This window comes from Vipera ursinii (genome assembly GCF_947247035.1).
Source record: "Vipera ursinii genome assembly, chromosome: 13".
Lineage (NCBI taxonomy): Eukaryota > Metazoa > Chordata > Lepidosauria > Squamata > Viperidae > Vipera > Vipera ursinii.
In genome coordinates this window covers 17,241,766-17,254,029 of record NC_139526.1, presented here as the reverse complement: position 1 = coordinate 17,254,029, position 12,264 = coordinate 17,241,766, and the positions used below count along the sequence as shown (strand labels likewise).

Below are 12,264 nucleotides of genomic sequence, written 5' to 3'. Positions count from 1 at the left end.
CAAATAACCCCAAGAACCTTTTGTGCATTATACAGTAACTCCCCGTTATATCCAGATCAGGAAAAAAACCAACCAGAAGTTTCTTGAAGGAAACTGTACTATGGAACTAAGTTTTAGTTTCCTGGATGATTTGGAAGGTATTTACTATATTTTGCATAGGACATGATCATATAACCTCAGGCTGTTTCCTGACTTATTCTTTTATGCACAAAATGGAAATAGTAAAGCCAGAATTGCACAAAACTCATGGAAAGCTTTGGCTAAGTCATGCACAGGATTGATTTGTGGAATTCTTCTGCTTCCAAAGCCACTGCAAGATCATAACTGGTGTGTCCCTCTTGTTCAATAGTGTAACATTTCATCTCTTGTGTTTCACATTTGAGAAGAATACAAACCATTTCCTGAATGAAGCTCTTCTGGGAGCTAATGTGTCCATTTTGGCTGTAGGCGTAAATATGTGGGAAACATTGTCTGGAAAAAAGGCACCTACCTACACGATCAAATTTAAACATCAAATCTAAAATAAAATCTAAAAAAAATGTGGGAAGAATTATGCAAATTTTGCATTGGAATCCTTGGTTACAAGGAGGTTTTGTCTGGGATTGTATTTTAATTTTGTTTCAAACAAATGTTACTCTGCACTGCTTATTTAGCTCAACGAAAGCTATTTGCATAATATGTAAACACAAAGTCTTTTTTGAATGGGCTCAAATCTTGCAGAACATTGACCTGTTTCATATAAATCAGGCTGTTTTGTAAATCAGGCTTTTCAGAATGTTCTGATCTGCTAATTTTTAGTTCTAAAAATACTTGAGTTTGATGATTTTCTTATAATCTTGCCTGAACAGATCTTTAATGTTGCTCATAAGCATTTATTCAGCAACCTACAGCTGTTGAAGTATCAGGCAGGATAAGAAATGCAATTGCTGGGAGACCAGGCTGGCGCTTCTGCTTTAGATAATTGGTAATGATGCTGTCCAGTTGAGAAGTTAACAGATGTGGAAAGATCAAGATCACGGATCATCATACTTGAACGTAGGCATTCGAGATCTTACTTGCTTCAGTTTCCTGGAGTTTGGAAAGATGGAAAACTGATGTCCAAATTTGTTTTTGTTTCCCCCCCCCCAGTTCTTAACATATGTCTTAGGTCTGTCTACTTGAGACACCACACCGCTTGCCAAACAAACAAGCTGAGGTTGTACAAAAGGCAATTTCTTTCTAAGACTCAGAAGTCTGAGCAACACAAAGTTAATGAAAAAAAAAACATCCAGCTTCTAATGTCCAACATCAGATTCTCAAGTCAAGTCCTTGGGACCTTCACTTGTAGATAATTAATTTGCAGACCCACTTAATTTAAGAATGATGTTTTTTAATCTGAGGGCCATTATTTTGCATCTATTTTATTATTCATTGGTTTGTACAGAGGCCAGTGCTCATAACTATTAGCCTCCACTTTTTAAACAGATACAAATGATTGGGTAGGGCCCAGTAAAGAAAACGGAGACACGGTTATGCCAGAGAGAAGCAATAAGGAAGTCCCCCAGTGTAGCATTATTTTCCTGCTAATTTGCGTGTCGATTGTAAACAAATGAAAATGGGTACAAAGAGCTAATTAGGGTAACTAATTTTTAGACATGGCTTCACTGGATGGCTCCGCTCAATAGTTCCTAAGGAAAAGAAAGTGGATTAGTAAATTTAATCCACAGCTGCCTTTGTCACATGGTGGCAATTTTAATTGATATATGAAAGCCCTGAAGGAAGGCTTTTCTTGCTTGCTTATGGTCTGTAACATGCAAAGCGTTCATAATTATATAGAACTCTTCTGACTTTTCCACCGTAGTTGGGAAACATATTTTGTGTGTTTGGTCAAAAAAAATAAAAATACCCTGGCAGTTTTACAAAAAAAAAAAAATGTTCCTGAGATTCTCCCTTATCAATGCAGTTTTTGCCACAGGCTTCAGTGGAACCAGAATCTATTACAGAATGTACCCATCCTTGAGGAACTTTTTCCCCCCTCCTATTTATTGCTGTCTTCTATGTTTTATTTCAAAGAAAGCACTTAAATATTTTGGCTTCTCCATCACACACACATTTCTACAGTTGCTTGCAGGAACCGTTCTAAAGGGCAACTGGCTTTTTGCTGTCTCTTCAAAGAGAAGCAGGCATTGAAGTGTTCCAGAATTGCGTTTCTTGAGGGTGACCAACAATTGGCCGGGGCAGCTTAGCAGTGGGGTTCTCGTATTAAGTGTGATGTAGTTGATTGAATTTAATTTTGCATATTCTTCAGTTCTTGGTTGTTGTGGCGTGCGGTAGTTGTGTGCAGTGTGGCATTTTTTTATGTTTCGAGGGACTGGGCTAGGACAAAACATCCTTTGTGATGTTCTACTTTGGTCAAGATTCGAGGCAGGGTTGAGCTATGCTCTTCTGGCCATCTTACCTTAAAGTTGAGTGGTTTATGGGCATGTGCTGCGCATGCAGAGAAGAGACATTTGTTCATTCCTTGTACAATGCTTTGCCCCAGTGTTTTCAAGTGAGGGAAGCCTTCACTTTGGGGTTCTGGATGCCCTCTGAGCTTGACTTTACGAGATTCAGATTTAAGGGAACTGGGGTAGCCATTAACCTATATATATTAGCTATAAGATTGCTCTCCGTGGTCCTGAAAACCAAGCTTTCTCGGTCTGCAGCATTGAGTGAACATTGATTCATGCATCATGCTAAATGAGCTTGTGGCTTTTTAAAAATCCCAGTATGCTGAATTTGGTTAACTTGTAATCCTCACCCAGTGGCTTATAACCACAGGGGGATGAGTTCATGCCCCACTCTTAGCCAAAACTAAAGCACCCACACAGCTGAGTCTGCTACATACTGTATAATGAAAGATATAGTGCTATAACAAAAGATGCTATATTATCTGTTGTATCTTTTTACTCCCAACTTACTCCCAATACCTCTTGGAGAACATCCAACCTCTAGGGCTTTAGGGATATAAGAGCATATTTGGGACTTTCCTTCTTTTGTACATCGGCCTCATCCAGTGGTGGGATTCCAATATGTGAACAACCGGTTCTCTATGTGGATGTCACTTGTATAATTCCATTCTGGGCCTGGGCAACAACAACAAAAAAATAGCTACCGGTTCTGCCGAACTGGTGTGAACCGGCTGAATCCCACCACTGGCCTCATCACTTTGATGGTTATTAATGGAACTATTTTGTGGCATGGATCTGAATGCCGAATCCAGCCATAGGTTGTTTTTTTTTTAAAAAAACTTGATTTGTCCAATGATGTTAACCTGTGACATATCATTTAGCACATAAGGCATCAAAATATCTAAAAGTGATACGTTGTCTTGCAGATGACGTAGCTCCCTATTTCAAGACGGAACCCAGTTTGCCCCAGACGCATCTGGAAGGAAACCGCCTTGTTCTCACCTGCTTGGCAGAAGGAAGCTGGCCTTTGGAATTTAAGTGGCTGCATAACGATGTGGAAATCACAGCGTTCTCCAGGGAATATAAGTAAGTGATTTGAGAATGCAGAATCCTAGTGATGTCTAGACCAGGGCTAGGCAACCTTGGCTCTTTTATGACTCGTGGACTTCAACTCCCAGAATTCCTGAGAGCCAAGGTTGCCTACCCCTGGTCTAGAACACAGAATAATAGGATGTTTTCTAGTCCAATTACCTGCTCAAGCAAGAGGTCCCATACCCTTCTGAATAAATGTTTGTCCAGTCTCTTTTTGAACACTTTGGGTGTCTGCAATGTTTATCAATATGTCTCCATCATGTTGACCCAATCCAAATTTATCCCTTCATTAATCTCTCTCTTCTGTTACTCACTGCTTCTATGATGTACATTTAGAAGGTTACCCACGTCCTTCCCCAAAGCATTTCAGCTCTCTGCTCTTATGAGCAAGCTACGACAAAGATAAATGAGCTGTTTGTATGTCAGCATTTTAGGTGTTCCTTTGCTAAGAGAAGCAGCAACTGGTCCTTTTTTATGTCTCAACATACGCATGAAGAAATCAATGGATTATTCCATGGTCACTGTTCTCACAATCACCTTCTACCTTCTGGTCTCATCATCAAAGAAATGCTAGAATCTAAGTAACAGTCTACATAGAGGTGTCCAGTCTTGGCGACTTTAAGACCTGTAAACTTCAGTTCTTAGAATTCCCTAGCCAACCGTGCTGGCTGGGGAATTCTGGGGGTTGAAGTCCACAAGTCTTAAAGTTGCCAAGGTTGGACACCCCTTGTCTACCCAATCCAATAATCCTCATTATTTCCGTTTCTCTCATTTTGCCCTCATTGTTTTTTTTAAGTGGCGGGATGTTTTCTGTGTATGGAATTGAAGTTTAAAAGCTATTTAAGGTCAAGGCATTTTGATTAATCATGGAAGAAAACAAACACGAGTCAACACAGCTGTTCATTTGATCAATGGGGCAAGCTTTGCTGTGGTCTGCCAGTAATAGAAAAAAAAATTACACATTCATATATGCAGTGGAAAAGAGGGATACAAACAGAATGTGATGCAAAATGGGTCTCAGAAAAATTGGAATTGCGAAAGGTTAGAGCTAGGGTTTTTTACTTGACTAAACCATTTTTGGCCTTAGCCAGATTAGGCATTGTTTATGCATAACAATACCTACAATTAAAATGAAACCATTTATAATTCAAAAGCAATCAGCACTTGGTACTGTACTATGTCGCAGCTAGAGGGATTAGCTGAAAAACTACCCCTTTTAAGTAATAATTAAGGTATTTAAGTTTTGCTAACAAATAATATATAGGTTTGTTTGTTCCCAATGAAACACAGAGGGTTCCCCCCCACCTTAGTCCTTGATTAATTTGTTCCCTATCCTTGAAACATTTATTTTGCCGAACAAAGTGTGCCCAGAAAACTAATCAAAGTTTACAATATTTATTTGAATAAATATGCTACTGTGAATATTAAAGTTCTGTTATTTATTTGTGATTGTGTGCCACGATCCAAGATGTGGTTGGCCTGTTTTTGTCCTTATGTTCAGGGAATTCCGTTTATTCATTGGGATGAAATGATTACAGACTGTTTGCCTCTGGCAGAAGACAGTTTGGCTAAACTCTTGTCTTGTTGGCAAGCAGCACAACAAAATATCTCATTGTTGTAGCTTTGTCTTTTTGCCAAGTGACTACAATATGGTTCAAACACTACTTATAAAGCCTGCCAGTTACAATCAGCGATAAAGTAATAATTGATTAGAGTAGAAGATGAGTTGCTCTCCAGCCCAAATCGTAATAAAAAATGATCCCTCAGCTTAAGTTGATAATGCATTTTAGTTAATACAAAGTAAATTATTCATTGCTAATAAATACTTCCATAGTTTATATAGCAAGCTTGAGGGTTAAGGCCGAAAAAGAGAATAACTAAGATTTTTACACAGTTATGCTCTATGCCTGTTCACATTATTAATCAGAGTCTGTCATCAATATATGATGTGTTTGATAAAATCCACACTATCCAACCTCTGCATGATTCATGTGTAGTTTTGTGTAATGTAGAACAATTTATTAATATGTAAGTTGTGGAGGGAAGATGAAAAGCGATATATCTTATCTTGGCATTTCCAAAACAAGATTTACATTCACAGTAGACAATAATGCTGCAAGAAAACTGATACGTCTTTCTTACTTTTATCATGCTTTTCTTTCCCCCAAAGAAATGAAAGTAGCATATGTGATTTCCCCCATGTTATTTTTATCAACAACTTTGCAGGATAAGATGAATCTGAAAGTAAATGACTTCCTAACTTAACCCAGTCAGCTTCGTGGCTGAATGCTGAGTTTAGGCTTGGTTTCCCAACTTCTCCTCTATAGTGTCTTGATGGGAAAAGGTGACACACACCAGTGTGCCTGTTGCTGTGAGTCCACAGGCAGTCCTCAACTTACAACAGTTCGTTTAATGACCGTGCAAAGCTACAACAAGACTGGCCGTTTTTCACACTTACGGCCATTGCAGCATCCTCTTAGTCAGGTGATCAGAATTCAGGCACTTAGTCACCAGTTCATATTTATGAGCGTTGCTGTGTCCCAAGGTCACGCGATCCCCTTTTGCGAACTTCTGTCAAGCAAAGTCAAATGGGGAAGCCAAATTCACTTAAGAACCGTGTTGCTAACTAAACAACTGTAATTATTCCCTTAACAACTGTGGCTAGAAAGGTTGTAAAATTGACATTAAAAAATGTCTCACTTAGCAACAGAAATTTTGAGCTCCATTGTGGTTGTAAGTCGAGGACTATCTCTATAGTGTGTGTGTGTGTGAGAGAGAGAGAGAGAGAGAGAGAAAGAGATATTAAAATTCAGGCACTTGGCAACTGGCACGTATTTATGAAGGTTGCGACATCACAGGGTTGCGTGATCACCATTTCCAGCCAGCTTTTGGCTGGCAAAGTCAATGGGGGAAGCCAGATCCACTTAATGAATGATGATGCACTTAATGACTGCAGTTAACCAACGTGAGGATATAAAATGTGACTCACTTAACAACCATCTGGCTTAGCAGCAAAAATTGTGATCGTAAACCGAGTACTTCCTGTCCCGTGACTCACGTTAGTCTCCTTCTCTTTTGTGTGGAACAAAACAAGCGGTTAGGGTGGTAGAAAAAAGAAGAGTGGCGATCAATGGGCGTGGGAAGCCCTCTGCCTTGGGATCGTGGAAAGTTCGGATTAGCCAAGCTGTTCTTTCCCATTAGCTTTAAACAGTTTCCGAGAAAGCAACGTTAAAACCAAGAATGTCTTCTAATGGATGTTTCTCTCTTTTGTCTTCCAGATACGTCGTTCCATCCTTGAAAAAATCGGATGGTGGTTTTTATCAGTGTGTCGTGCGGAACAGAATGGGGGCCCTCTTGCAAAGAAAGTCAGAGGTTCAAGTGGCATGTACGTCTGAAGGACATTCGTTCCACACTTTCTAAATACAGCCCAGTTAGGCAGGATGCAAAAGTAGAGCCTTATTTTGCCTCTTTAGCTTCTGCCCATTTTATTTTCTTCCCCAAGTTGAAGGTTGGGCGTCTCCAGATTCTGCAGCATGTACATATATGAGAACTGGGTATGGCCAAAGTTCAGATTGTAGGAAGCTATCAGATATTCACTTAGATATATACATATACATATACATATACATATACATATACATATACATATACATATACATATACTGCTAAGCTTGTAAGCCACCCTGAGTCTTCGGAGAAGGGCGGGATATAAATGGAATTAAAATAAAAATAAAATAAAAATATACATATACATATACATATGCATATACATATACATATGTATATGTATATCTATATGTATATCAGCCACTACCACATGCTTCTCCCAGAAGAAGGAAGCTGAAGCCACCAGCCTGATGATGACGGATGGGATTCCGTCGAAACGTTGCTCCTACACCTTTAGTTCTATGCGGGGAAAAACCCGAATGACCAAAGATCCACATACAAACACCTGCGAAAACCTCAGAAAACAAATATCTATATCTATATCTATATATCTATATATACACACAGAGAGAGACACACACACTGATTTTTCTCAAATACACATCTCTGGGCTTTTTAAAAAAAATAAATTAGGGACTGCCTGAAACTCATTAGAAATAAGTTCTACCTTACCTTTTTTTAAAACAACAACAACAACAACACATGAGTAGGTAGGTATGTTAGAGACATTCTTGCTTTGTCCTGGAGATCCATTATATTTATCTGGTTATATGCAGTGCTTTTTTTGTAAAAGAAAAAGGTGCCGGAACTCACACACGTCATACAACCTGCCTTACCTACCCTACAAGGTTCCATCCAAAAAAGGTGCCGGAAGTCTGTTCTGAGCGTTCTATGACAAAAAAAGCCCTGGTTATATGTATCTGATTTTGCTGCCTTCCTCATTTCAACCAGTTCCCCCAAGCTTATGTCACCCTATTACAGAAGGGCTGGTGAAGAACCATTAACTTAAACAGTTACACCTCTCTTTCCTGAATTGCTTAATACAGCACACAGCCCTTCACGTTCACTTTTAAAGGAGAATACATTAAAAAAAACAAACCCTCAGACAATCACATTATGAACCTTCTCTACAACACAGGCGCTAAAAGGTTTGGGGTGCCTCTTCCCTGCTCCTTTTGTGGATGGTGACACACATTTAAGACTTGCATTTTTCACCTTGGGAAAATTTGGAAACAAGTTCCCAGAATGTCCTGTCCACCTTCTAATCTGTCTTACCACCGTTGATTACTAGGCGCTTCAAGTAGTTCTTCCTTATCGCCAACAATTAATGGAGAGGCCAAATTGAAATCTCCCAAACGGAAAGAAGTTTCACTATTTGTTTATACATGACACGTCTTTGCCTGAGACTTTAATTATTGTTCCTCGGCGCACTTAACTGGAAGGTCAGCAATGGTGGCTGTCATTTGATAAATGGCAGGAAGATGAAGTGGGTGAACGGAATTCTTTATTAGACATGACCATTTACAAGGAAGTGATTAAACAGAGAAGAGGGGTATCACGAGGGAAAATGTGCTGAATTTATTTTTCCTCCTGTTTAATATTAGCACCAAGAATAATAGCGTAAGGCTGTGCAAATTGGCCAAGCGGCCATTAACTCTTCCAGCTAACTGCTATTTAATGTTTGTTTTGCAAAACTGCAACAAAGGCAGCTTTAAAAAGCTGGTGGGGATGTGACATGCTTGTTTTTAAATTATTCAGGTAGGTTTGGGTGCCAAAACATTGCTCAAGAAGTTCTCAGCTCTCTTAAAAGAGCTGGAATAATGTAATCCAAAATATTATGGAGACCTTCCTTCCATGGTTCTGAAACCTGCTTTCTTTCACCTTTCATCTCAGTCAAACGTTACGTGGTTTTCAACATTAGCCATAACGAATATCTTTTTTCTTAACCGGATCAAAGGAAATTCTCGTTCTTTTAGTCTTCAAGATAAGCCTCCACCAAGCTCTAACCATTCTCATATGCTCTGTTGAGAATTTATATGGCTGACTGATGAAAACTAATAAGTTTGAAATGCATATCAGTCTCCCTTAATTCTTCGTTAGCAATTTAAAATTTACACAAATATGAGCTGTCACTGGTGTGACTACTGCCTGTTCGATGGCCTTCAAGATAGGCTGAAACAGGAAATAAAGATTTGTCCCATGTTTGGGGCCTAGCAAGGTAATCTAAATAGTTAACAAGCATTTGGTGTGGTTTCATTGTTGTTAATGCAATGGTTGAAGACACTCAATCCTTCTGCCTCTGCTATTTTCCCCTTGACTCAGTGCTAGTTTAATTATGCTCTGGCAGACATTCAGCAGTGCAAGAACACAGCTGATATATTTTTAGTGGCAATGCAACACTCAGCATAGTATGATATTAATTGGAATTCCTCTTTTTTATAGCAGGGATTTTATGTTTCATAAACAAAAAATTAAGAGACCGTTTTCCTAAATTAGATGATACAACCACCAAGTAATTGTTTTACAGTAAATTGTTATGTAAAGCTTACATCTTGTAATGAATTACACGCAAGGAACGATTCTTTAAAATCATAATAAAATTAGGAAGGCATTAGAAACTTTGAGCCTTGGATAACTTTCCTCGTAAGGCAAAATTCTTACGCTTGGAAAAATAATTAGCTGAGTTGCAAATTAACGCAAAAGAGGTCCATAGGACTTGGTTGGCAATTCTTAATTAGAAAATGTCTGAATTCTGAAGGCTAAACTGATCGTGCAACAACAAGGTTAATTAGAAGTACTTGCATGGTTCAATACTTCTGTTTAAGTAGGTAATCTTATTACAATAGAAAACAGAAAATATGGGCCATTTTAGATCCAGGAGGAAAAAATATCACCCTGCCAATAAAACCCCAGTTGAAATAATGACTCATTTTGAAATTGGAATACCCGGCGTTTTATTTTTTTTTTAAAGAGACCCTCACTTTCCTTCCCTTTATGCAGCTCTTCAATGATGGGCCTGACACCTTTTTTAAAACTCAGACACAGCATTTCCACAGAAGTAAATTCCTTCATTATCTACATTTTTTTTCCGGGCATGGAATGGGATATATACAATCTGTACCCCCAAATCTTCACTCGTCTATTCCCCCTTCTTTAGTGGGTGCCTGCTCAGTTCCAGGCCTATCTGTTGAAACTCCAATTCCCATTTGCACATCCCCCTTTATAGCATTTATCCTTGATTTCCTGCCTGTTATTATTGAGCTTAGCCCCCACTTTATGATCTTGGGGACCAATATCCAAATTCTGACCACTTTAACACAGTTAGTTGCGTGGTACCTGAGGCTGAACACTCCCTTGTCCAGTTATTCCAGACTGAAAGAAGTCTTCTGTTCTTCCATCCTGTGTCCTACATCTGCTTGCTTTGGGAAGTATTTGGAAACTTGCAGAAGTTGGTCACCCTGCAGGGGACTTATGAAATGTGTGTTCACAGCAGGGATGGCATGACACACATATTGGAAAGCTCTTCTGCCAATTGTTTGGGGCACAGTTCGCTCCCTGAGTGCCGCTGGCATCATATCAAAGGTTTGCGTTGCTTATTTAACTGCATCTCTATTTAACTGGCCTTTCCTTCCCTCTGAATTCTGCCTCCTCCTAGTTGAACAAGTGGTGTCCCAGATATTTTGTTCACCCAGATCCATTTTTGCACTCAAAGATCCCATTTGGAAGCTCTCCTATTAACCATAAGTCTTTACTTTATGTCAACCTCGGTACTTTTTAATCCATTTTATACTGCTCCCTTTATTATGTAGAACTGGGTTTTTTTGCCCAGCTTCTCTTTTCTTTGGAATTGAGCTTGGTTTTTCGGCTTTGATTTCTGCTCTTTTTCGGGAAAAGAAAATTCTTACCTGCCCAGGTTTCAAGCAGAAGAACCTTTGTTAAAGTTGTCATCTCGAGCTATTAGATTTTCATGTGCCTTCAGAATATTTGTCTGCATTGTAACGTGACATGACAGACGTTTGCCTTCTGTGAATCTGTGTCAATCAGTTGCCCGTCCCGTGAAATGCAAGCAAGGAGTAGTGCAGACAGATCTTTTGAGGGGTCGTAGAGTCACTGGGCTTTGTCTCACGCCTCAGTACACACTCACAAAGCTGCACCAGGTCTGTTACAGCTTGCTGCTTGATGGTAGCAACGCCACTGACTGTTATAAAGCATCATGATTACAGTACTCATGGTGTTCCTGAAAACCATGGTGTGGCATGGCACGGGAGGGGAAACTTCTGGAATTCTTAGTCCAAACTTTTCTTTGCAGACATGGGAAGTTTCCAGGATGGGAACCAGTGGAAAGCCGTACCTGAAGGAGAAGCTGCTGTCCTCAACGTTCCCCACATCCCCAGTTACCCCAAACCACAAGTGACGTGGTTTAGAGATGGGCACAAGATTATACCGAGCAGCAGAATGTAAGTAGCAATCCAATTATTGCTTCCGTTGTGACCAACTGCACATTTCATTTTATAATGCGACTTGTATTTTAAGCGGAAGGTTATGGGCTAGCGATAACCAGGTAACTTAATTTTTTCACGGACTGAGAGAAATGCCTGCTTTAAGCGGGTCTATCAGATGTATATATGGGACATGGTGGCTCAGTGGGTTAGGATGCTGAGCTTGTTGATCAGATGGTCGGCAGTTTGGCGGGTCGAATCCCGAGTGCCGCGTAGCAGAGTGAGCGCCTGTGACTCGTCCCAGCTTCTGCCAACCTAGCAGTTCGATAGCACGTAAAAAATGCAAGTAGGAAAATAGGGACCACTCCGGTGGGAAGGTAACAGCATTCCGTGCACCTTTGTCGTCTAGTCATGCCGGCCACATGACCACGGAAACGTCCTCGGACAAGCGCCGGCTCTTCGGCTTTGAAACGGAGATGAGCACCGGCCCCTAGAGTCGGAAACGACTAGCACGCATGTGCGGGGGAACCTTTACCTTTATCTTTACCTATCAGATGTACATCAACTATTTCAAGACAATAGTTACAGCTACCTTGGCAGTATTGATCCGATCCTCTCTAGGGTTGATTATTTCAGCTTTGCTTATTCGAAACGAACCCTCAGCCAATCAGCAGATAGTCATTTAACCTCATGCACCCACCCTCCACTCCACTTTACAGTATGTTATTTAACAAAGAATCGGCAATGAGTGTTTGTTTTCTTTTGCCTCTTTTTACCCTGCAGTGGCGTTTTATTTTCTTCACTCTAATTAGCAGTTCAGCCATTCTCAGGCAGTGGCTGCGCTCTGATTACCTAAA

General features: G+C 39.9%; 1 protein-coding gene and 1 long non-coding RNA gene across 3 annotated transcripts in view; both read left to right on the top strand.

The window, feature by feature from the left end:
• The window catches only part of LOC310646477, a 417,476-nt gene that overhangs the window by 130,747 nt on the left and 274,465 nt on the right, over positions 1-12,264 (top strand). The gene's annotated exons all lie outside the window — the stretch shown is intronic.
• Positions 1-12,264, top strand: part of SDK1 (sidekick cell adhesion molecule 1) — a 331,319-nt gene that overhangs the window by 61,137 nt on the left and 257,918 nt on the right. For both annotated transcript variants that reach the window (XM_083372962.1, XM_083372961.1), the window contains exons 2-4: positions 3,356-3,515; positions 6,800-6,906; positions 11,278-11,425. In XM_083372962.1, coding sequence (XP_083229088.1) covers positions 3,356-3,515; positions 6,800-6,906; positions 11,278-11,425 — 415 coding nt within the window. The remainder of the gene's footprint in view (positions 1-3,355; positions 3,516-6,799; positions 6,907-11,277; positions 11,426-12,264) is intronic.